Raw genomic sequence first — 25507 nt, 5'->3', positions numbered from 1 at the left:
CTTTGCGCCAACAGACTTCACATACGAGACTTCCGGCCGTTCCCATAAGGTAGGCATTTTCTATGATCGTTCAATGCCATAGACGACCTACGTGAGTTCAGTCACGCCGTGGTAAGCCATGCGGCAGGCGTAGCTTTAGGCGAGGAACCAGGAAACAAACGCGCTGGACAGCCTAAATAATTCCTTCCAATCAGCAGTCAATTGGCCCAACATCTGGCCTGCGATACTCGTAACCACTGCGAGCGAGCGAGCTCAACTGAATAGGTTCCCGAAATTTTATCGACGAGCGTTGTGGGAATGAACGCGCCACCGGTTCCCAGAGGGGGCAAAACGTCAGGCGCCCTCAGGAAGAATTCATCTTCGTCAAAACTTGGACGACACGTGCGACGACGTGTTAACGAACCCGCAATATTCAACCAAGCAACCAACAAATTTGCGTCAGCTGTCGGAGCTAGAAGAGAACAGGACTAAATGAGAAAGAAAAAGAAGGGGGGGGGGGGGGAAGAAGACGTCTCGGTGGGCGTGAAGGCCCGTTGTGGCAAGCGCGGCCCGTAACACCGGAGAAGGAGCTCGACAGGGGAGCTTGCTCGGGAACCGAAGAGTCGCAAGGTGTCAAGGCCGTTTCGGAACGCGGGGACAGTCTGCCGGACACCGTTTCCTCGAGCGTTGACACCTGGTGTTCGGCAGCTTCCTAGCGCTAAAAGCATCTCGCGTCGAGTACAACTTGCCGAAACCGTCTCACGTGCAGGTGAACTTGCTCCCTTTCGAGGAACCGGGCGTCGACCGTAGTTCTCTAGCGCTGTTGTTCGGAGACTTTTCACTGAATAATAACCCATCGATCGAAATTCTGCACTTCCGTACGCGTGCTAAGTATTAAGCAAGTCCGATGATTTGCAATCACAAAACAGGAAATGTGCTACTCGAATTTACGCTTGTATTGTCTGCGACACTCAGTCATCGCGCCGTCGTCGCTCTCCTTGTCTACGACGGGCCACGTCGTGCCCACCATTGTTGCAATGAGCGGACATTGACGTTAGCCGACATAACTGTCGTTTTGTTTAACCCCGTCGTCGCTGGGGTCGTCATTCGATGAATTATTGCTTATTGGTTTGGACTTGAACCTAAGCTTTGAGAGGCTTACTATATGTACTTCCTTCTTCTTCCCTCCCCCCCCCCTAGACCTCTAAAATATTTCATTCCCAAACACTTTGCTTAAGTATTGAGGATGCTATAGAGGACGCCACGTCACTTTTTTTTTTTTTTTCTGTGCCACCAGCCAGGCTGATTTCAAAGGGAACAGAGCTGTGATGCGTATAATAAAAAGAAATCTACACAAAATTTGCATCTACCAAAAAATTGACTCGGCACAACGTCAAAAAAAGAAGGACGTTTTCGTGTCAGCGTTAAATACACGCGCAAAAAGATAAGAGGAAGGAAAGCTTTTTATGTAAGAACATATTTACATTTCAGGTATACTCTAGGAGGTCGGTGTTTCTTGCCTGTGTGCCTGCATACCTAAAAACAAGAAAGGTGATTTCTTTTTTTACCTCGCATAAATTAACGACGTTGCTTGCTTCATTTACAAGATGCAATGGCCAGAAACGAAAGGCTTTCTACCAGCCTTCCCTAGAGAATTCATGTCAGGTAGTATAACTGACAAAATGCAAAAAAGACCACATATATATATATATATATATATATATATTGATATATATATAATGAAGGCCGGGCCCCGGCTGAAACGGCAATAAATCGCTTCATACACGCGTCTACTTTACTGTATATAAAATGCCCGGATCCAGAAAGAAATCTATCTTTCTGGTGAAGAATTCTTTCTGGTGTATGTATATATATATATATATATATATATATATATATATATATATATGCGGGTGTGTGTGTGTGTGTGTGTGTGTGTAACGACTGGACCAAGCAGTCATCAGTAAAAAACAGGAATCAAGGTCAACGGTTTCCTTCTCTGTGTCAGTGAGGAGGCCGGACGGGCGAAAAAAAAAGGGTAAAAAAAAGTGAGCTCCGTTAGAAAGCCGGCCCGTTCGTGTAGTACATACTACACGTATCGTGCTACAATGCGCCACGTGGGACTCGCTACTAGTTTGCGCTCCTCAAATGTTCTTGCTTCCCCGACTGCGCGCTTCGGGCGGTGGGACCGGTACATACATTTTGCAAGGCGCTTCTTGTCCTGCAAACACAAAAACAAGCAAAAGAAGATGAGGGGAAAGAAATAAAGAAAAAACGAAGGGATGGGAGCCCGGTTTCTTCTTTTCGCGTCGTCCCCGCCGACAGACACTTTGACCCAGTTCTGCCTTTATGACCCGCAAAAGGCGCGTCGAGGTGTTCTTTTCACCACGTGCCGGACAGGCACGTGCTTCCCTGCGAGGCGAGGTCGTCAATCAGCGCAGTACGCCCCCAGACATTGACAGAGAGACGCATTTGATTTCCCGAGATGATGATGGTCGGACGGGAAGGGGGCACTGCCGCATCTGATCAGCCGTTCCGGGCCGTAGGCTAAATTGCCGGGAAAGGAGGAGGGGGAGGAGAAGTAGAAGGAGCCTTTGGCGTGATGACGGATGGTGCGACCGGATTGCATTCGTCATAGTATGTCACGCGAACAGCCGTTTATTTCTCGCTTTATCCCCTCTGATTCGTCTTCATTACTCAGGGTAGGAAAGAAACAAGGCCGACGGATAACTCGAACGCGACCTCACGCCAAGAACAGCTTCCTCCGCCGGCGCGACGGTGTGGGCGTGGACGACGCCGTTATGCGACGAGTCCAATGGCGGTCGTTTTCCCAAAGCTGGATGGCAGAAGGTGAGTGCCGCAGTCAGAATCTTATTGCAGGAGCGCGGACGCCTGAGCCTTCAAATCTCGGCAGACGGGAAAGAAAAAACTGCACCTATTACGCAGAGCGGACAAGTAAATGGTTTGGTCACGTGCCCAATTCAATCGGACACCTCACACCCGTCGCGCCTGCAGAACGGGTGATGCAGGCACTTTGAGGTTACGTCGAGTGATGTCATGTCACCATGATAGAAATGCGTCTTCATTTCATTAGTGTTAACTTTTGTCGGACGTTCCGGTACGAAGACGTCAAAAGGAATAATGGTTGGATAAGTAATGGTACTGAGGGCTTCTGAAATAGCAGGCCTTTGGATAACTGCTTGGAGTTGACTCCGTATTGAAGTGCCTTCGTTCTGTTTTGCACCCCTCGAATGCGTTATAGTTCAGGCATCTCTCAAATGGTATGAGTCACGATGTACCCTGCAATATGAAAGTTAGAACAAACGCGAAAGGCTGCGCATCATCGAATAATTCAATTACGGAGAGCTGCGGTTGTAGTGGACAAATGAAACGCGAACAGGAAATTACAAAATCGAACACATTTCGCGAGTAATTACTCGAGAGCACGATCTCGCACCGCTACATATTAGGTTTACAAAGATGGTATAGGATTAAAACTGCGAGCCCAAACCGAAATTATGGCCACGCTACCCGAATTGGTGAAAACGGACACAATAGAACGAGTTCTATAGTTCGCCCTAAGGCGTTCACGCTTCTATTGCTCATGGTATTCAGCACAGGCCATAGTCGTGCTGTGAGATTCCTCAAACGGACTTAATCTCTGCGGAATGTTCTAGTAGGTGCGCGGACAAGCGTGTTTTCATCAAAAGAAATTGAAAAAGAAAGAGCAATAACAAGGCAGCTTGCGAAGCATTCTACGAGATGGAATGACACCTTTCTGCCGCCGCGAGGGTCCGTCAAACCATCCAAGCTCTTTGCAGATACACCAAAAAGAAAGGGAACAGAAACGAAACGAATACACTCAATAGCGAATAAATGACTGCACAAGCAGCCTACACAAAAGGAGAGAACATTAACGCGAAGCAGGAGGAAGAAGAGGAGAGGGAAGTCCACCGAGGGGAGGCGGGGAGGGGGGGGGGGAGAATGTCATTCGCGAGGCGCCAAGTACGGCGTACCGAAACACTCCCGGACGCCCTCTCGCATCCGCATGCGAAGAGCACGTGCAATTTGCCGGCGAGTGAGTCCCCGTGGCGCTGCCGCTGACAGCCAGGCAGGAATGCACACGTATCCGACGAAAGCCCGACGGAGTTGAGGGGTGAGGGAGGGGTGGGGGGTGAGAGAAGCAGGGGGGATGGCAACAAATACACAGAGCAACGGTGAGCGGTGAACACGCGTGCCAGTTCGCATCGAAAAGAAAGAAACGAAAAAAAAACGTACGGAAAGCGTCGAAAAGAAAGAAGACGAAAGAACGAAATGGTTCGCACTGCCGAGAAGCTGCAGGCGCGGTGTCGAATAAGAGACAGCGGCGACGACTTGGCAGTGAAGCACCATTGCGGGAGGCGGTTGCTGCTTCAAAGAGAGAGAACGGGTCTCCCGACTTCGGGGATGATAGTATTCACTGTGTTGTTCACAAGCTTGTTGGCTCTGTTTCTCCTCGCAGCTGCAGCAGCAGTGCCCGTGAGCGCGCGCGCACGCTCGCGCGCCGGTTGTTCTTTTTTTTCAATGCGAGCAAAGCAGCAGTCCACAACACGTGGAGAGGGGGACGAGGGAATGGAAAGAGTGGAGAGGCCATGAGAGGGGCGACAGACCACGGAGCTGATGGCGAACGAAGCAGAGAAAAAAAGGAGAGAGAGAGAAATACATATATAATAAAGACCCACGGGCGAGAGACTGAGAGGAGAGAGGGGGCAGGTGAGGAGAGAGGATCTCCCGGAGAACTCACCGAGCCGGCCGCATCTCGACAGAGTCAAAATGCTCGCCGCACACCTCTGGCGCTGTGCCGTGCCGTGCCGGCGGTCGTAGTAGTCTCGTAACGGGACCCGCGCACGCACTGAGACGATCTTAGCGGCCAGCGCGGTGTGTCTGTGTGTGTGCGCGCGCACTCTGGTGTCTCCGCCGGTCGTAACACGCGGGAGTCGGCCCGTTAACGGGGAGACTCACTTTCGGTTTCGTCCCGTGCTCACCCCTCAGCAGGGACCCACCAAGTGCAGACAGCCTCAGCATCGCTGGTTCTCCCATCCGGTCCGCCATCCCAAGCTCCCGATCTTCCCCGAGAAGCCTCTTGCGATGCAACTACGACCGGCATCGCGCGACCTGACCCGCAGGCACGGAGTACAGCAGTTCGTGGTTGTCGCCGTCGTCTGAATTCGTCGAGGTCCTCGTTTTCCTCGTTTATTATTATTATTTTTTTTTTTCGGAGCGTCCGCGCTCACCGGGCGTGTGTGTGCGCGCTCGGGCCGGTTATTTGGATTGTCACGACGACGACGCGGTTGCCGATCGTCAGATGACGCCTGAAGGACAGCGCTGCCGTGACGCGACGAGCCCGGGCCCTGAGCACAGTGGATACGAGCCCCTGCGTCGACCGACGGCCAGGAAGCCCAAGGTGAGGGAGTTGCGATGCAGCCACGAGCGTGGGGATCACCGCGCAGGCGTCCCAGCCAACTGCAGAATCACGATCGGTGGATTTTTATTCGCAGCGAAAGCATATACTTGGAAAGGGCGCTTAAGAAACCTTTTGTTTGCTGGTGAATTATAACTATCTTTCCTTTTTAGGAACGGTTCGTCACTGTTATTACAGTCAATGGGTATGAGCTTAGAAAGTGCGCCAACAGCTTCACGACTTGCGTGAATTGTTTTTGTTTTTCTGCAGGCAGACTGTGCCTGCCTTTTTTTGACAACCCTAACTTCACTTAGAGTAGAAGCGATTAGTGTCGATTTGTTACAACAGGCAATTCATATGAAACAGTTCGCGTCATTGAAAGATGATATCGTTCCGTCGGTTTCGGAAGTTCACTGTCGATAGAAAAAAAGTCAAGCAGCGAAATATTTGCTAGCACGAAAGCCGTTTTTGCGTACATGGCAGGATTCCCTTTTCTTGGGATTTTGTGTGTTTTGTTAGCGAACACATCAGGTAGGCTTTGCCATCAATTACGACCAAAACTCTCACTTGTGGGCAGAGTACTGTTTTTAGCATTCCTATTGGGCGCTGCGTTCCACAATCAGTTGTACTGACGTTGGAAACATAATTCCGATACTTCTCAGACTGTAGCAATCAGCTAGTTAGTTAATGCAATGAAAGGTCGTCATCCGTGCACCATGTTTGCATTCCGGATATTTAAACCAATGTTAAGTAAGGACTGATTTAATTAGAAGAGGCTAGTAAAGCTTTTGCAACCCTCCATACAGAGCATACGGCGGTGCAAAGAATGCACGGCTTCGGAACATTATACCGTTTGGTCACTACTGCGTCTCCACCGCCATGTATTTTCCATTTTAGAAAGCAATAGACATAAAACGCTTACCAAATAAAGGTGCTTTGTAACGTCACAACACGAGTAAGGAGGTACCTTTTTAGATGTAAAGCACTCTTCCTTTCCTGTAGTAATACGTGTCACCATCATCACCACCTCAGTTACCACCATCGAAGATCAATGCTGAAGGCTCCATGGCACTTTCGCCAACCGACTCAACAGCTCATGCGACATCACTCATAAATACAAATGCTATGCTGCCAAAGGTTACTTAAAGGTGGTGTTGACCCTGTTTACATGGCTGGATTAGAGTGCGTCAGGTGGCTACCGTCAGCCAATTATGATTCTTCACCCTGTCAAAGTTATCTTCTAACAGTAGTAGTAGTAGTAGTAGTAGTAGTAGTAGTAATAGTAGTAGTAGATGTAGCCGTAGTCTGCCCCTCGTGCCAGTGACACATACGTCTTGCACGGGGAAGGATTGTAAGCGTGCTTTCCCGTGAATGTCGTCGCCATTCTTCTTTTTTGTTCTCTGACATTGCCGACTGAAATGTATATACTGTGCGGACCCCGAAAATCAAGTTGAGTTCGTTTAGAAAGTACCGCAACGTTCCACTACGCAATGCGTGCGCGGCACGCTACTTTCTTCTTTTTCTTCCGGCTCGTGTATTTGAAAGGCCGAACAGCGCGCTTCCAACAGTGACAGTGAACAGTGAACAGAACCTCGGTGACGGCACGTGAGAATCGCCACTGCCGATGAAGCAAATGAAGAAGAAAGAGAGAAAGAAACAGCAATGATGTGCGCCTGCACCTTGCCGTCAAGTGGCGATGAAGCGCGGCAAAACAAATAAGCACTCCACGAACGACGACGCCGTCCGCACGTCGCGCGGGCCGAGTGGAAACGCGGAGGAGGAAGGGCAACCGGGGAAGAAGAACGACAGGGCGAGCGCGCGCGAGAAGTGGTTCCCTCGTCGGTCCGGAAGAACGGCGGATTCATTTGCGTTCTCGGCCGCAAGCCCTTCTCGCCCGAGGCGTGTGTGACGCGACACCGCGGCGGGTCGCACGCACACGACCTGCGGAAACGCCCCGAGGCGGCGCTCGGGCGCGCTTCACCCGAGACGTGGTGGCTTCTTCTGCTTCTTCCTGCGAGCGGCCTGGCCGCCGCCCGCGGGCTTCTCCCGCTTGCGGGTGACACGTCCGCGGCCCCCACTTCGTCGCAGACGGCGTGTCGGCCACGGCTGTCCTCTCGCTCGCTCGCTCGCTCGGGCTCTTCCATAATGACAGGTCCCGCTGCGGCCACCGCTTGGCCGTCCCCGCCTCGCGTTGATCGGTGCCCGCGTGGGCTTCGGTTAGTGTGTAACCAAACTCAGCTCTGCACGCTGAAGGGAGACACCTACAGAAGGAGGGCGTCAAAGGAGGACAATGAGCGAGCTCTTTTCTTGGCTTAATGACAAGTTCTGCGCTACCCAACGCAGCTGCGTCTCTGTGGCCAGGGACCACACAGTTAGTGTGTGACAGTCACGTACTGTATAAGTGAAGCGAAGGGGTGGGGTTAGGTTTGGAGGGCGCAAACAAATGACGGGCTGCGTGTGTACACTGCAGGTTCAACTCTGATGCGCTTTACACGTGACCTCGGGAATTTAACGTTATGGCTGCGCAAAGCCTATAAGGCAAGTCTTCTGAATGTTGATGTAGGCGTATAGCGAAAAGCACGCCACCTACATATAGCACGAACGTGACGACTGTTTGGCCATGTATTGTGCAGTGGTATATTACTTCAAGGAGCTGGAGGAAGCGTTAGGTTCGCATTAAGGTGTAACAGGCTAGTTACAATAAACCCACTGATACGTTTTAGCAGGTCTTGAGAAGTGGAACGTCGTAACCGGGAAGACTTCCTACACGAGCGTGCCCAAGCTGCTGTTTCCGTAGCGTGTATGGGGCTTCAGAGACTTTGTAACCGAAGGATATTTATAGCAATGTGTTTATCTCGGCGTTTTGCTACATGCGGGGCAAGAAATGAACTGCTTAAGCTCTGTTATCAGTTCGCAATAGCTCATGAAAAAATTCTGAAGAACATTCTGATTTCTCGATCGACTGAAGTTTGAACCCCTGTTCTTTCGGTTTCCAAACGAGCTTGATTTAGAAGATGGTGACACAGGTCAAGATTTCATGTCGTTAATGGCCCTGAAGATGTGAGCTGCAACTGGCTAGGACGGAAAATGCGAAAATGCAGGACGGGAAATGCGAAAATGCATATACATGGCAGGTAAACTCCCATATGATAATGTTACGCAGAGGAACCGTAAGGCACAGACGTATGTACAGCTATTTACATGTGACAGTTCGTGGCACACGCGCAGGCTGGTACACAGGTCACAGCTCCAGCAGTGAGCATTACCTCTTTTGTTCGTCTCTATCTTGCGTGCATGGCCCTGTCCGAATGCTCTGTACCCAAACCCCCGGGGACTGGAGCGCCGTCCCGGTGCTTGCTTGTTACAACGGTTAAATAACTAGCTGAACAGTCCAGTTTTAAACGAGGTACGTGAACGAAGTCAGCTCGTAAGCGGGATGAGAGGACGATTTCATAGTTTAAGTCACTTAATCGTCGCAATATTCGGCACGGTATGGTATACTGTAGCGTGAAAGCAGATTTTCGGACAGGCCGACGTGGCGACTTGGAGACTGCAGAAGAACGAGGTTTCCGGGAGAGAACTGAATGGTCCGTTGGCAACTGTCGTAGCGAGTATTTTGTGACGTCGGACACGCTCTAAGTCGATCAGGCAGTCTGGCGAGCCATACGAACCCAATCAATGGGGTCATGGGGGTGTCCCGTTGTGTGTCGCTACACCGAAGTTAGTAGGGTGTCAAAAGACAATGTAATGGTGACAAAAGAAAACGTAGAAAGGCAAGAAACCTGTGGTATCATGGCGTGAAGAATTGTACTCCAATGTCACGTAGGACAAACTGCTGTCCCAATCGCGACTGTCTGGGGAAACGTAGATAGGCAACATCTAACTGTGCAAGAGTGCCTCATCCAGTCGTTCAGTGAGTCCATTCGTTTGTGGGTGATACGTTGACGTGAACTTCTGTTCGTTAGAGCAGGAACGAAGTGTCTCTTCGACAACTTGCAACGTGAAGTAGTGGTCTTGGCTTCCAGATAAATCATAAGCAAGTTCGAAGACAATATGCATGCTCCGTATATCTGCTGTTGCGATACATGTCTTCATGAACATGAACAGACGTGAGAACTATACTGCGTTTCTATCAGCGCATGAAAGCCAAATGGGGCGTGTCTCGCCACATTATTTTTTCAGTAAGCACTGTTAGCCTTAATACGTTTGACAGCAAACGTATCGAGGCTAAGGAGTTCTCTTTTGAGCATTATTTATTGGGCTTAACGGCCTAGAGTGTTCGACCACCACGTATCGCTTTGCGAGGTATGTTTCAGCTAGGAAGCATTTTTTTGCTGCCTCCTATCGACTTCCTTTCATTGGATTGACCAAAAACTGATCCTACGCAAAGAATCTGAGTTCCAGATTGAAAGAAAGTGTATCAGAAGAAGGCTATTTCTCCAACCACGTATCAACCCGGCCATCACCGTGGAGCAGTTGAGCGAGATTCCTCGGCGCATTTTCTTTTTTTTTCAGCACCTGCGCTGTGCGCACCCTGTATCGGTGTTGTACTCTTTGTTTCACCTCACCGTGCGCAGGTTATAGCAAACTAAGTAGTCTCAACTGCTTTAGCTCCCCGCCTCTCACTTCGTTCCTCTCCCTTCCCCAATTATCAGCGCCTCGAGTAACTCCATATAGTTTTCACCACAACTATACATCGCACGTCCAATCACTTCTTTCGCGGCCTTCCCTGTTGTCGCTTTTCGTGATTTGTGACCTTTTTGACACGGAGGAGTCTTACATGGATGTAGGTCAAGTTGAGCACATTTCTGCCAGTACCTATAGATGGAGACCTAAGTAAGGGCTGACGCGTATTTCAACTACTGTGCTGTTTTTCTTTTTTTTTTCTTACACACCCATTATTACAGCAGAACTGATACTTGGGGGAGTTGGTACGAATTCATAGTAAAATATTTAGCGCGCACAATTGACAAGTACACAGTGAAGGGGGACTCGCAATTATTTTATTTTCGGAAAGATACAGAACATATATACCCCGCGCTATCAGCGCTGAGCATGTGCAACAAGAGTGGTCAGTAAAACAGAAACAGATTAAAAACAGATTAACAAGGTTCAACCAGTATTTAAAAAAAAAAAGCAAATTCATTTTCATTGATTGCAACGGATGGTTGGCTTATGCATTTTTCAGCGTGCTTTTCGATATGGAATGCTTCTGTGATTTCACGTGTTAGTTTGTTTGTTTTCTGAAAACATCATGTCAGTGTCAAAAAATACCGGATCACAATGACATAGATTACAGTGGTTCGACAAGTGCGAATGGTTTTCTTTACCGAGAGAACGTTCATGTTCTTTTAGACGGCACCGACCGGTTTGTCCTATGTACATGTTGCCACAGGTTAACGGAAGCCGGTACACAACACCTATTCTGTTTTTCTGTTTTACTTACCACTCTTGTTGCGCATGCTTTGCGCTGATAGCCCGGGTATGTAGGTTCTGTATCTTTCCGAAAATAAAGTAGTTGTGAGTAAGCGCTCGTGTGTCTCCCTTCACTGTGTCCTTGTCAATTGTGCGCGCTATATATTTTACTATGGACCCCTTATTAGTTGCTACATACTTCCGAAAACACCTTCTATATTAGTGTAGCCTCTTCGTTTTCTTAATTTGATTACGATACGAAATAGCCGTAATCTTTTCGGATTTATTGTTCCGCTTCTTGGTCGCATTGCCTTAGTGGAAGTGCACTCGTATGCGTTTGAAGAAATGCATGCTTTAGGAAAAGACCCATGTAGGAAAAAACTAACGTTACCAAGGGCATTATTTCACGCTAATCTAGCAAAGTCATCACAAGCTGCATCATCGTATGAAATACTCAATAGGGTAAGTTTTCCTTAGTAAGAAAATGCTAGAGGACGAACATGATGTCATAGATGTTGCAGTTTTTATTATATTCTGGAACAAAAATGCGCCAAGGCTTACGAAAGCCTCTGTTCGTTATTATTTTATTCTGTCAGGTATGTCCAGTTTGGCTTTGAAATCGTACTTGTCTATCAGTTTATTTCACTGTTTCACAATCAATAACCATCTTTTCTCTCGGCTTGATCTTGTAGAGGTATTCGCCCGATATTGTCCTGTCATCTCGGTTCACTCTTTTCTCGTTTCCTCTCGTCATCAGAATCAATCGTCGTTTACTTCTTAGCCGCGTGCCCTTCGTTCCTTGTTACATGCATGCTTTTCTCATTCCTTAATATCGGCTGCAACGCCGATAACTTCGACCATTTCGCCGATGTAGGCTTTCCAATATATGACTTCCTTCTAACTCGGCGCCTTCATGTCAACATCCTCATATCGGCGACAGTTTGTGTAATCTGAATGCTAAACTTGCTAATTTGGCATCGATCCGGTTTCACTAAGAGTCGTTGGTACTCACACAGTCTCTTAATTCTCAGCCTTTCTGGCATGACTCCCATCTTGAAATTGTCGCAGACAACTTTGAAAAGTATCTCATTCTTCAATCCTTCCGGTATAGCTGTCTTGATGCTGCTTTGAGCATGCTTTGTAGACTCAACGTAAGCATTTGAAGTGAATCACCTTCTCTGATGACCGTGTAATCGAATGTATGCATGTAAAGTTGAACAAGCACGTGCTTAAACAAAGACAGAAGAAGGAAAACACCCCAAAGCAGGTCTCGCTATCAAAACGAGGGCAAACGTGTTGGCAGATAAACAAGTGTACGGACCCATGCACATCGCAAAGTCAAACAATTGCTCAAGAGAGAAACGTTTAATACTGTCTGTTTACTATTATAACATTTACAGTTGCAGGAGCTGATCGTATGTAGGGCCCTTGCTTTCGGTTTGGTATTTTCTGGAATTCTTGGGGGTAAAAACCGCACGGTATATTTAAAGAGCGAAACCAGGGGGAAATGCAACTTTTCTTTTTGTTCAGCAGAAAAATCACGGAGAAACCGGCGGTATTGTTGTTTTGCAGTCTAAAGTTCGCAATTTCTCTCGCGAAATTGCTCACATGTACATGTGATTGCAAATAACGGTTTCCGGAAATTATGTGCCGAACTCATCTCCACAAATTCCTGTTATGAAGCAATAATAACAGGTTTCAAAAACACCGCATTAACAAAAAAAAATCATAAAAAAATAGGGAGGATCTGGCAATATCTTTTTACTTTGGTTCAGAATATTTTTCTAACAAGGGAAGACGTTTGAAAAGTAGTGCATGCTGGCATGCTTCGCAAGAGGTGCGGTGCATTTCACTGTAATACGAGGCCTTATAATTGTGGACGTATGCCATCAGTTACATTGGAAGTATTTTTTGTCTCCATCTTACGGGGGACCAGTCGGGCCTTTCGCCTGTGTCTGTCGTCGTCCTGCTTTACGGGTTCCCAGCAAACGTTGCCGCAACAAAATTATTAGAACACCAACTACACGAATAAGCCACGTTGCAAACGTTCCGTAATTGTGCAAACATCATGTCGATGTCACAGCTACCGTTTTCGTATATATATATATATATATATATATATATATATATATATATATATATATACACGAAACTCTTCGCTTGTTACGTAAAAACAAGGCATATATCATATATCGCATGCATATAATAATGATATTAAAGGTACCATATATATTCATTACCGCTTGCTCGCAAAATGTGGGCAGCGTTCGTTAGTTTTGCACCACCTTCGCCTATTATTATTCTTTACGAAAGGGCGAAATTTGGGGAGAAATGGGGTCTAACCACATTTTTATAAATTTTGTTCTGGGTCTAAAAGCCGGAATATATGACCTTTACCCGACAACGAAGGGCTCTAATCATATACCAAACCAATAAACGATAGCAACAAACAAGTCCAAGAACAAAGAGAACACATATCCTAACTAAATAAGGATGTAAGCACATCAATACCGCATTTGTTCATTTACAGTACTATCATGAAAAATACAGCCAATTAACACACATTTATATATATCTTCTAGCCTAGGTTTTTCTGCACGTATGGGAATGCGTCACCATTCCACCACAATTGGGAAAGCAACGAACTTTTCGTACCCCGTACGCCGAAAGCGTTAGTGCGTGTTAACCTCGTCCGCTTCACCGTAGGCGGTCATCATGGTCGATAGAAGAAACCTGCTAACAAAGTCAAATTCTTACACGTGACAGACATCAAGTCATGCATGTAACCTGAGAGTACAGGCCACAGCGTCGGTCACGGCTCAACAATGGTGGCATTGTTTAAGGGCGCTTATCGTACACACGCATTGACATTTGTGGGAAGTCCGGCGCTCCGCTTACCGTAGCCGATAATGAGCCAATGCTTTCGAGCCAAATTAAGCCGGCGGCAAAGGCACAGCCGGAGCGCTAATAGTTTTGCACCTTTCCGGGATCGCTGTTCTGAACAGCGTCGCATTCCAACATGTCGGCGTTTCGGGCCAATCAGAGAGGGAGCAGCCGCCCTTTGAACCAATGAGAAGTGACAAGATGGCGGACTAGACAGCGTGGGCGGTTACGACAGTTTCCAGGATAGCAAGGCCAGGTCGGCGGGTGAAAGTACGAGTAGTCCGATCAGAGAACTGGACAACCAGTCCCTCGTGGATTATGTAGACACCGTAAATATGCCCACGAATCACGAATCCCTGAACGTTACGCACTCTGCCTCTACAATAAATATATTTTGGCCACAGCTTTACATCAAAGAGCTTGGAACTTCCTACGAGAGCGCAGAATAACTTTGGTGCACTAAAATTCCCGGTCTTCTGTTTTCAACTGTAAATCGCAGCACCTGAACTTGAGGTCTGACTGCTCAAGCGCATTTTTATATTTTAATAACGCTTTTCTGGTTCTTGGTAATAAAGTTTGAAAGTAGTAGTGCATTTTGCCTGCGCAGCCAATGCTCCATACCTGTCACATACCTATGATCATCATCATCATCGTAGGAATGAAATACTAAATACAATGTCTGTTCAAATTTTTTTTCCGGCACCTGTTTGTGTAGATGTCTTGTGTTTCCATCGAACTTCCACTTCGGTACATCCTTCGACTTTACCAACCGCAAGAACACACGAAGTCTCCTATTTTCTCTTCATTAAGCTCTGAAAGAGCTTAACTTCTGACGTTACGTATTTTACTCATTTGGCCTCCAAATATTTTGAAGCTTCGACCGGTTCTTTTTATAAAAGGGAACAAAAATTGAGTATACATAAAAGCAAGATTTCCCGCGCCATACCTTTTTTGTTATCGTAACAGTTGAAGGGTTAAACCCTGGCAGTCAAAATATTAGAATGAGCCTAACGTCGACAACCACAACTCATCTTAAGCGTCATATACAAGGTGCGCGGAGTATTCTTATTCTTGCATGCCTGGGCCTGTATAGCGTTACACCTCAAACAGCGAAGTCCAACCCTGCGCCGCAAAGGCGAGAATCGCGACGCTTTCTCGGGAATCACCGAATCATGAAACCACGTGCCCGGGGCGGCTGCACACACACGCACGCACGCGCACTACGCACGGTAATGCTATACGGAGCCGCTGTGGCCGGCAACGCTCACTTTAGTGCGCGCGCAGCGGCTCAGTCACGACCCAGCAGGCAAATGATGGGGAAACCGTGGTCGGATGCAGGAAACGGCCCTCCCGCGGCTCCGTAACGGACCAGAGGGTTTCCCTGGCCGCCCGGAGTGAGCCCCCCCCCCCCCCCCCCCCTTCGTCTGTGGAGTGTCTGCTTGCTTGCTGCTGCCGCATTGCGCGACTGCTCCCACGACTGTGCACGGATACGGCAAACGCACGTGCCCTCCCGCTGGGCTTTAGCGCTTGAGTTGCTGGAAAGATTCCACGGGCCGCTGCATGGAGCTGCGGGCAGAACGGTGTCCAAGTTGGGGGGAGCCGCTTTACTCGCGGTCCAGAGGTCCTCGTGCCACTCTTGAAAATCTCGTTGAGTTCGTTATAACGAGAAGGAGTAGCGAAAGATAAATACAATAAAGATATGGTAGGAACCAGCGGCAAGTGGTGGCTTCCCGGTAGATCTGAAGGTACATGGCATTTTTACTTTTATTATTGCATGTATTACTTAGCTCTACTGGTTAAAATGGCACCAGATGTGAGGTCGCTGTGAGGCCGCACAACCTCTGGGGTTCGGCTGTGGTTTCAAACCCCAGTATTGTTCATCACACCAGGAATCTTGCTACCCACGCAAGGAAATCTGCTCTCTCACTTTTTCGCTCAACGTTCCAGTGTTTCGAACCCCAATACCTCCGCGAAGCATGCGCAAAGCTGTGAGTCTCATTGAATCTGTACTTTCAATGCAGCGTATGCAGTATTCCAATGGTTGTAATTCCACCCTTGCAGTCTCCCGAGAAGAACCCGCGAAGTGGTACGCCTCATTGCCTCGCAGCTCGTGTGTCCAGCTTCGTAACACGCCTCTATACCATTCCGCCACATTGAAGAAGGAAATGTCGTGAGTGGGTACACACCGTGACTCGCAAATGACCATTTATTGGTTCAAACACACTCGCCAGCCAACATTTTCCTGTGGAGTCGCTTCTGATGACAAACGCCGCAACCTGTGGGCTCTTGAGTGATCTTTATAATAGTTATCACCCTTAAAGTTCAAGGCTTACAATTCGCAAATATCTGCGTCCGAAAGACACTTTCTCTTGGCACTTGCAGGCTCCTTTCACTAATATGTTCGGCACGTTTATTGGATGGCACATTCGCTTACGAACCGCATTAGTGTAATAACTTTCCTTCTTTTTTTTTTTTTTGGGGGGGGGGGGGCGGAGCGGAACGCGGGCTAAAATTTACACATGCCAGAGTCCCGTAGCGCTCGATTCTGTCGCGTACTGTGACGAGTCGCTTCCACAGGTTATCGAAACCTGGACGAAAGGCATAAAGGAAAAAATACCGTGCGCACATAGACGCAGTACGCACGTACTGTGTCTATGTAGTTGTCATTTGTCCGTGGAGACGCGAGAATTTAAGCTGTGGAGAAGGGCACGCTTAGTAACAACAACAAACCTGCAGCCACTCTATTTTCTCTCTCTCTCTCTCTCTCTCTCACTTTTCACTGCCCGTCAACCATAACAATCCCGCACAGGGGAGTCGTTTGCCTCTCGCCGAGCAAAGATTTCGGAGGCGATAAATTTAACGCCGTTGTTTCTATTTGAAAGCGAGCCAGAGAGCCGGGCTGTCGTACTAACGACCGAAGCGCGCGAGCCTAATCTAGCGTGATTACAGTGATATCGGCAGATTTGGCCATCTGAGCGACCGAGCGCTTGGTTTTGCCGCGCGAGTCGTGGCCGTTCTTCCCCGAGGCCGATGGGCTTCCGTCCCGACGCCGTTCTTCTCTCGTCGCGGCACCGTTACATCTCCGTAAGAGCGAGAAAGCGGCGCTGCGCACGCATGTAGCAAAAATAGATGCGACGTGGAGTTGTTAAGGGCTGGGTGTCCCGACCAGCGCGTTGCTTAGTGTAATTGCCTCAATAGCTCTTCTTCTTCTTCTATTTTCGCACGCCGCTCTCAGATTCGGCGCGCCTGTCGACCATGCAAGCCAAGCGAACCTTCGCGGAATCCCCGGCCGACCGCACGGTTACAGTGCTCGGGCGCACCAACGCAGTCCAGCGCCAAGAAAGGCCGCGGAGATTGAACTTGGCAGGGGTGGGAAAAAAAAGTAAAACAAGCAAACGAACACGCCGCGCAACAGCCGGGAGGATTGGAATCACTAATGCATGCGCGCGCTGCCGTGCCGGGACGGAGGGCCATCCGCCAACCCCTTCCGTACGCGCAACGCTGCGGCTCTGATTGCGAGGCGTTACAGCATGCAAGCGCATGCGCGCGGGGCAATTACAAAGCTCGCCCGCTGCGCGGCGCCACCTTTTGAAAGGAAGGATGCAGAGGAAGAAGAGGAAGCGCATAATGAAGATGCAGTTTTGCAAAGCGCGGAGGTTGGGTCGGCCGTGCCGTGGCAGCACCGCGCGAGCAACGGAACTGCAGAGAACAGTGTTGCGGGAATCTTGGGAGGCCTATAAGTACAGGATCGGGTTGCGCGCACGGGCGATATATTAGAGACGACGGGAAGCACAGTGGAAAGAACCCGCGTCCGGCTGGCGGGCGGGAGTGCGGGCGCAGCGTTCACTCGCGGCTGGTATGACCCAGAAAGGTAGTATACCTACCTGGGGGAGGCCATGTTTAAGTGGTAGCGTTGTATCACTTAGCTCGGGTCGAAGTATTCAATTTAGGATGACGGCTCGATAGTGCGCTCCCAGTCTATCGTCTGTCTTTCTTTTCTTTTCTTTCTCTCTCTTTTTTCGCGGTCACCGTGCAATTTCGCAAGCGCGGTGCCCGAACAAGGCTTCATTAGGAGCAGCTTTCATGCACGCCGCCAAGATTTCCGATCAGGCCTGTGAAAAAGCGGGTACGTCGTCGGGAAATATAGACACCCGGTATGTTACGGGCTTCTTGGAGTATCCCGCGTATTATTTCTTTTTTTTTCTGCATATATACCAGGAAATAAATAGAATTCTAAATATAAGTGCGTGATCACTTGGAATCATCACTTGGATCACTTGGGTCGTGCGAAGCGTTCCGCTTTGCATGACCCGGACGTGATTATGTGGGAACGTTTCGTTCCGACGCATTCTTTTAGATAGGAATGAAACTGATGAGCCCTACGGATCAAGAAAGGGTGGATGTTAAATCAAAGTAGTGCATATATAACAGGCAATGGGATGTTTTCACTTTTAAAAACGGAGCTTTCTTTGCAGAACCCTCCTGGACTTTTGCTAACCTTGGCTGCTACGTGGCGCTGGATGCTGCTGCTGTCTCGATGAATAACTCAAACTTAACAATATATATATATATATATATATATATATATATATATATATATATATATATATATATATATATATATATATATATATATATATATATATATATATATATATATGTATGTATGAATTACGAGTCAGCTGGCAATCCAAAATCAAGAAAGGGGGCTGACAGATGGAATAGCACACTGTGGTGTAAAGGTTATAAACAGGGATACGGTGCCTCAGAAAGGCTGGCCAACGTTTCGATAGGAGGACCTATCTTCGTCAAAGGCGGCCTCGTCATTCTCGGCATGTGAGTCCGCTGGTGCGATAGAACCTCGGTCCCCTAGCATCACCGCCCGACTTTCGAGCCATTAGGCCGAGTGCGTCACATGCGTCACAAGTGTCACATAGAGTAGCGCGGGTACGTGACAGCGCGTGTGCCTGCGTCAGTTTCATTTACGCCAAAGGCGCACGAATGGAAAGAGCGAGTGTGATAGCATTTGATTAACCGCTTCACGATAGCATCGCTTCATATAGATTCCAAGATGAGCATTGGATCTGCACAATCTATTTAAATGTTTTCGAAAACATATCCTACCGTTTGGAACAGAACTACTCTTCCTATACCGCTCTGCATTTTCCCGTTGGTCGCAACGAGTTCTCGCCTCTTTCTAGTTCTCCCTCCACAGCCCTGCAGAAATTTTACGTCATTACTTCTTTTTTTATATAAAATGATGCCTACTTCACATCAAGCACATCTTCTCGCTTAACCAGTGCGAGTAATCCCTTAACCACATTCGGCCAGGCTTAACACAGACACAGCCAAAAAAAAAAAAAGAAGAACCTGTAGATCGTCTCTCAACAAGCGCATTAACCGGCGACACGCCGAAGGCGCGGTGCTGCCAAACAGGGCATAAATGTATCTCGTTTTGATTACCCACACTTCACGCTATCTTATCAGTTCACGATGGCTGTCTAACAAGCGGTGCCTCGGCCGACTTAAAAAGAGTTCGCGCACCAGCGCCGAGCCCGTACGCGCAGTTCAATAATTATAGCCCGGCCCACCTCGTAACGTGTAAAATAAACCACGGTGATGAAGTACGCTGACCGATATTTGCTTCGATGGAGGTCAGACGTATCGCGTCATGCGCAAAAATCAACACTGGCTGACCGGCACACTTTCGTGGCGGCCCGCCACCATGCACTCGTTTTCCGACTGCACAGCGAAAACGCAGCTCGCTCCAACGCGAGAGAGGCCATTACCGCCGCTGTAACGGCTTCTACCACCCAAGGAGAGTGTTTCCGCCGGAGGCGATCGTTCCTGCACTTGACCTGTTTACACACGTGAAAACCGGTAAACAGACGTAAAAAAAAAAAGAAAAAGGAACACTAAGCAAACAAGGCTGAATAAGCGCATTCACGTATAAGCTTGTTTATGGACCGCGAGAAATTAAAAGTAAACAAAAGCCAAGACAGAGAAAAACACACCAGTCGAAGCCAATTGGCGTGGTTCAACGGCCTTTGAAAAAAAGAGGTGTGGCGTCCCATCTTTGGCTCAACACCGGCGAACCGAGCTCTTACTCGGCGACATTGTCGACAACCAAACAAACGTAAAAAAAGAAGTGTAGGGCCGCCTGTCTAATAAACAGAGAAGCTCGCAAAAAAGAAAAAGAAAGGAAATAAAAAGAAACGGGTTTAGGTGAGGCTCGCCATATACACGGCTACACAAACAGCAGCGGTTGTTTCGGTCCTCTCAACCCATTGACCTCCATTTAAAAGATACTCCCATAAATTTGTAGCCCCGCGTTTTGCTTCTTGCTTCATGCAATCCCGCTTATTCGTTCTCGGTGATTATGTGAAAAAAAGAAAAAAGAAAGCCTTGAGTGTGTGCACTGTAAACGATACAATGTGGCCGTGTCCGGTGTGAGGCACATAAAATTCTCGAACGAGTTGCGCGGTCATTCAGTAAAAATGAGATGATAATAATAAAAGCAAGACTGGGAGCAACGGGCCGTACATGCAGTAATTGTAGTTCTGCTCTCTGGAAGTCGTTTCGATGCCTTCTGATTTACGGCAGCGAGCACTTGCATGCCCAAATCCGTGCCAGCAATTTTTGGAAGCCCCACCACTGGAGGAATGCAACAAGTGCCCACGTGGTTTTCAAGCCTGTAGAGGAGTGGAAATGGCCTCAAAGTGGCTCTTGTAACTTGGAGGAACGCGGTTGTGTGTCGTCGTACTCGCGTGGAAATATCCAGCACTGCAAAGGGCGGGGCGGAACGAGAGTATATATCGGCAAATTTCATACATTGTTCTTTGTACTTTGTGGTCCGTAAAATACTACCGCGTTCGGGCCGCCCCGACCCTTACCCTAGAATTAAAGAGGCTGCAATTTATGAGGTCAAAAAAAAACAAAACACACACACACACAAACACACGCAGGCAGCACCGTTAATGATAGGGTACACCGGTTACACTGACCTCCCCGTCGACGTATACGAAGTCGCTAGGTTTGCACGTTTGTAGCAAAACAGCGAGAAGAAGACATAGGTGTCCACACCACTATTTTGTTTCTCTTTAGAGTTTGCAGACACAGAGCCCGACAGCTTTTGAAAGCGTCAACAAAAGACATTGATTGAAACGTACGCAACAGGGGCGGAATTCTCAAGGCTTTTTGTTCCTAAAGGTTGTCGTCGGCTGGCCATCCATATGTCCTACACGAGGACTGGCGGTAATTATGTCTTACGAAATGTTCCAGCCTAAGGGTAAACTCCAGCCAATCCTGATACTGGACATATTATTAGCGAAGCTTGCCGGCCAATGGCAAACATCACGACCGAAAGCGGAGGTGCGTTAATGCGGTCTCAGAAACTTGACAGTTTAAGTCTTCACATTTTAGGTCGTTTTTTTGGCACCTCCACCACGTACACAACCTGAAACTGTTAAATGTCACCTAGTGCAGTCTTGGTACCTCAGTACCCTGATGCAACGACACATCGCAGAAGGGACATACAAGGCCACATTCATAGCTGGTATCACTGTTTCACTGGTATCACTGTTTAAGCTATTTGGGCTCATTTACTCTGGCGAATCCTTCGCAACTACTGAGACATCTTGTGATTGGGTCATAGCAACTTTAGGGAGCCTGCTGTGCGCCCTGCTGGCGTAAATGGCTCGCAACGTCTCTGAGGCAGGCCGCACTCATGGCGGCAGTGTTTGGCTGAGAACCCGTGAGATCGCGACTCGCGAGTTGGGAAGGAGAAGGGGACAGGGGAGGGGGGATGGAACATGGAAGTGCGCACTGCTTTCTTTATGTTTCGCGTGTTCCCATCAACCGTTGCCGTCAAGGATGCGTAGGAACCGTTCAAGTTCGCGGTAACAGACGGGCGTCATCACCGAAACGCCACGCCGCCGCCACCGCCGCCAGTGAAGCCGCTTCCGCCTCACCCTTGGGCCTCGCCGAGATGTGCCTCGTCTCGGGAGGGGATCCCGGAGCGTCATCTGAGAACGGAGCGGCAGTGGGTGGCTTCACGTGCGAGGATATCTGGCACACCGTGACGCCTAATTCAACAGGTTGATTTGATGTTCACTTGCTCGATCCGTACAACACTGCGGCAAAGGCTACCTGCATCAGAGCTGCGTCAATTTTAGCAGTTTGAAGGATTACTACGGTGAAAGTTCTGTTTGCGGTGTGCCACTGACGACTTTCTGATTTTCTCCATTTCATGCGCGACTCGCGGAAAAAAAGCTATCAACCGTTCTAAGTGCCATGTATCGCGCGATCTCTACGCACCTGTATGAAAAAGATCCTCGGATTGGTTGTTCACAAAAAGTTTCTTTGTGTTACTGCCTCTAAGCCATGGAATACCCATTACTATAGCATCGAGGGAAACCGCAGCTTGGGCGCTTTGAGCATCGTGAAATTATCGAAACCGGCGTGTACGTACGCCTGCTGCAGCAAGCCCGAAGTATAGACCATGTGTGCAACTCATGAGGGCACAACAGAGGCGAGAGGTGTTAAAAAGAAGACCATAACTTTTATATTGCATATACAGGTAGCTATGCCCCAAAAGTTATTTGCACGCAAGCCTAGTAACAAACAAGAGAACTGCGACACTATAAGAATGTAAAGAAGAAACTTTGTAAAAGCCTGTAAGATTCGTCGACAAGCAATAGAGCTAGGGAATGCCATGAAATCAAACTTTTGCAACCAATGACAAATCTTTATTCGGAAGAAATCGCTTTGTGATTACAAGAGTAGCACTTACTCTACAGACCATATTTACAAAAAACTCTCTCCCGCTCTAACTCTTCCTATGAGGCGACACCGATAAATCGTGACGTTGGACAAATTATTGGCGAAGGCAGCCAGTCGATAGCCAAACAGCACTGTCGAAGTGCAATGCAAACAGCCGAAATGCAATGAATGGTCGCCTTTTCTGACATGCACAGAATCAGCATTGGCTGGAATTTGCAGTGACGAACAATTTCTAGCCTTTGGTTATGAATACGGGCCAAGATCTGTAAATGCGGCTCACTCGTATGTGTGTGTTCAGCGTGTTGCCCAAGCCAGAGGCGATGCAAAGGGGCCCATGAGACAAATGACGGCGTCCTAAGTTCAGGTGATCGAAAAAGAAAACTTCTTGAGGCTAATGTAGATTCAAGTATTCAAGCGCTAAAGCAAACAGTATCTTCTTCTTTTTTCGTGTCTACATAGACAGAGGGTGATGACGTCAGAACAAGGAAGCTATCACTTCGGTTTTGCAATCAAACACCCTGAAGCTGTGTTCCAAGAGAAGTAAAGGGAAAATGGGGGTGCCTGTTAGAAAGCTGGGGCTTAGCTTACAACGCTGTTTAATCGTAACTGCTCTTTGCCATTGACTGGCCACCTCCGCAAGTAATATGTTGTATAGCTGACGACGGCAGCGCCGTCCGGCGAACAAAGGGGCGCAGTCGCGCGGAGCGCGCTTAGATGGAATTAGACCAGGCTGAGAGTTTGGCAGGAACTGATTTTAATAAACACAGTCTGCGTATATATGGAGCTCCGTGACGTTACGCTACATGGTTGCATGACCGATAGAGGTGCACTTCGCCATCCCCTTAAAGACCCAAAGCATTGACCGAGAGATCAGCGGCGTTGACTCAGAGGTCCACGACACCACAACATCTCTCGCTAGGAAGAAAGGAGAGACGCAGGACTCCTACGCGTATAACACAAGAGTACATGACCTAATTATGCAGAACTAACGCCACAGTTGCGCTGTGAACGGGAACCTTATAGAGTACGAAGGCACTGAACAGTTTCAGCTTGCAATAACGCATGCGTGAGATCGACTAGTAACAATACAATGCACTTCCTCGGTCCAAAGTAACGATTTGATGCACGGTCATTAAGACCCTTCTAGACATTTGTGACCCAAAAACTGTATTTAATTAACAAGAAATACACACTTGTCATTGAGCTTCATACCCGAGTTGCTGAGACGAGTTAACACAACTTGCAGATTGGCATCGCGTTCTTCACGCGTTCCAGCTCAGACCAAAATGTCATCAAGGTAGCATAGCACTCCAGAGCAAACCTTAAATATTTCTGACTTCATTTTCTGGCAAAACGCAGAGGCGGATGAAACCCCAAAGGAGACTACGGAATCTGAACAAGCCATCATGAGTTACAAAAGTAGTTAAAACCCTGCAAGATTCTGACAATTCAACATGATGCTATGTTGATGCAAGGCGGGTCGCAGCAGCAGTAGTTGAAGTAACACAGGGATGCGTCTCAGTAGCAGCAAGGTCCCTGGCGTTCATTGCAGAAGCATACTACGAAGCAGCAGTATCGTAGCAGTGGTAACTTTCGTAAGTAGTGCCTGTTGCAGTAGAAATCCTTTGTCGCCAATTGTTATGTCGTCGATGGCGGCCTGGATGGTAGAGAGATCCGTGACACCACATATGTGTCCAGCAACATAACTGACTACCCTTAGCTTTCAGGAATGTTTCAAGCATAACAAAATTTGTTTTTGTGAATATGGGCCTAGCTTTCGACACGACTAATTCGTTTTTTTTTTTTTTTTCTGCGAGTTGTCGTGCGCGCATACCGGACCAGCCACAAAACGTGTGGATGTTTTTTGGGCAGCCAGCCGCTCCATTTGTTCGAGGCCCTCGTTTCCCACCGGTTTTCGAACGGAGCGATATATATGCGACTCGATTATGCATTCCTTTCGCGCATGGAAAGGCACCGCGCAGGAAGAAAATGGGCAAAATAAACAAGTAAGTAAATAACGACCTGCGGACGTGCCGCATGCGCCGACTCGTCCAGGTGACTTGTGACTGGTGCTGACGGGACGGCGCGATCTTCCGGCGAAACAGGCCCGTTGGGTGCTCAGCAAGTGGCCTCTCGAGTTGATTCACGGAGGCGCTTTATTATATTCGAGGAAAAAAGGGCTATGCGGCCACATGTCGTCAAACAAATCAGGGACCGAAATCACAAAGCTTTCTGTTCGTAAGTGCTCCTTTCCATTGGCTGGGCCGCCTTCGACGACGGTGTGTCAAGCATCACGATTGGCGAAAATTTATCTCTTAGAATGAATTCTAGCGTAAGAGGCCTGTAGTCGTACAGGCCCAATTGCGTCGCAAAGAAGTATTTGCGCGTAAAGTGGAAGCTCCTGCAGGTATTGATACAGTTGCAGCTGTTACAAGGCACAGAGTAGTACTGACAGCTTCCCGATGGATTTCAGGCCTGCTCGTCATGCATCGTGACGTAATTTTGACACGGCCGCTCGTTGAAAACGCTTCGCTGAGCAGCCGTGATCTTGGAAGGCCGACTGCCTCTACATAATTTAAAGCGGTGCGCCGGCGTAACTTGGCGTTTTTATACTTTTCCCTAATCATGATAGGCATGAATGTTCTGATTTTTCAAGATGACGTTGCGTCGCATGATGCCCGAACGTGGAGGTTATCGAGGAGGTGTTCATATACGATTCGGCAGAGCGTGACATGGGCATGATTAGTGCCGGCACTAAGAAAGAACGACTCAACATTGAAAATATCAACAACAAGGTGCAGTGTGGCAGGGCTACAGCTTTTATGAGATTTTGTGTAAACTAGCAAACCGGGTGTGCGTCTGGTTGACCTCCCTACCTTTCCTTTCGTCTTTTCCTCATCCACTTCCAAATGCATCCTGTCTATATCTTTTTTGCTTACCGAATACTTTTAACAACTGAACGCTTTTTACTTTTCGTTAGACTTTAGCAAACCATCACATGCCGGCCGT

The 25507-nt window shown here is 48.2% G+C and overlaps 1 protein-coding gene across 1 annotated transcript in view; it reads left to right on the top strand.

The window, feature by feature from the left end:
• The first annotated feature begins 4753 nt into the window (after positions 1-4753).
• Sb (serine proteinase stubble) overlaps positions 4754-25507 on the top strand; it is a 119790-nt gene continuing 99036 nt past the window's right edge. The window contains exon 1 of the mRNA XM_050178033.3: positions 4754-5422. Coding sequence (XP_050033990.2) covers positions 5324-5422 — 99 coding nt within the window. The 5' untranslated portion in view covers positions 4754-5323. The remainder of the gene's footprint in view (positions 5423-25507) is intronic.

Source organism: Dermacentor andersoni, chromosome 5, assembly GCF_023375885.2.
Source record: "Dermacentor andersoni chromosome 5, qqDerAnde1_hic_scaffold, whole genome shotgun sequence".
Taxonomy (NCBI): domain Eukaryota; kingdom Metazoa; phylum Arthropoda; class Arachnida; order Ixodida; family Ixodidae; genus Dermacentor; species Dermacentor andersoni.
Note: the sequence above shows the minus strand (reverse complement) of the source record. Positions and strands in the feature narration are given on the sequence as shown.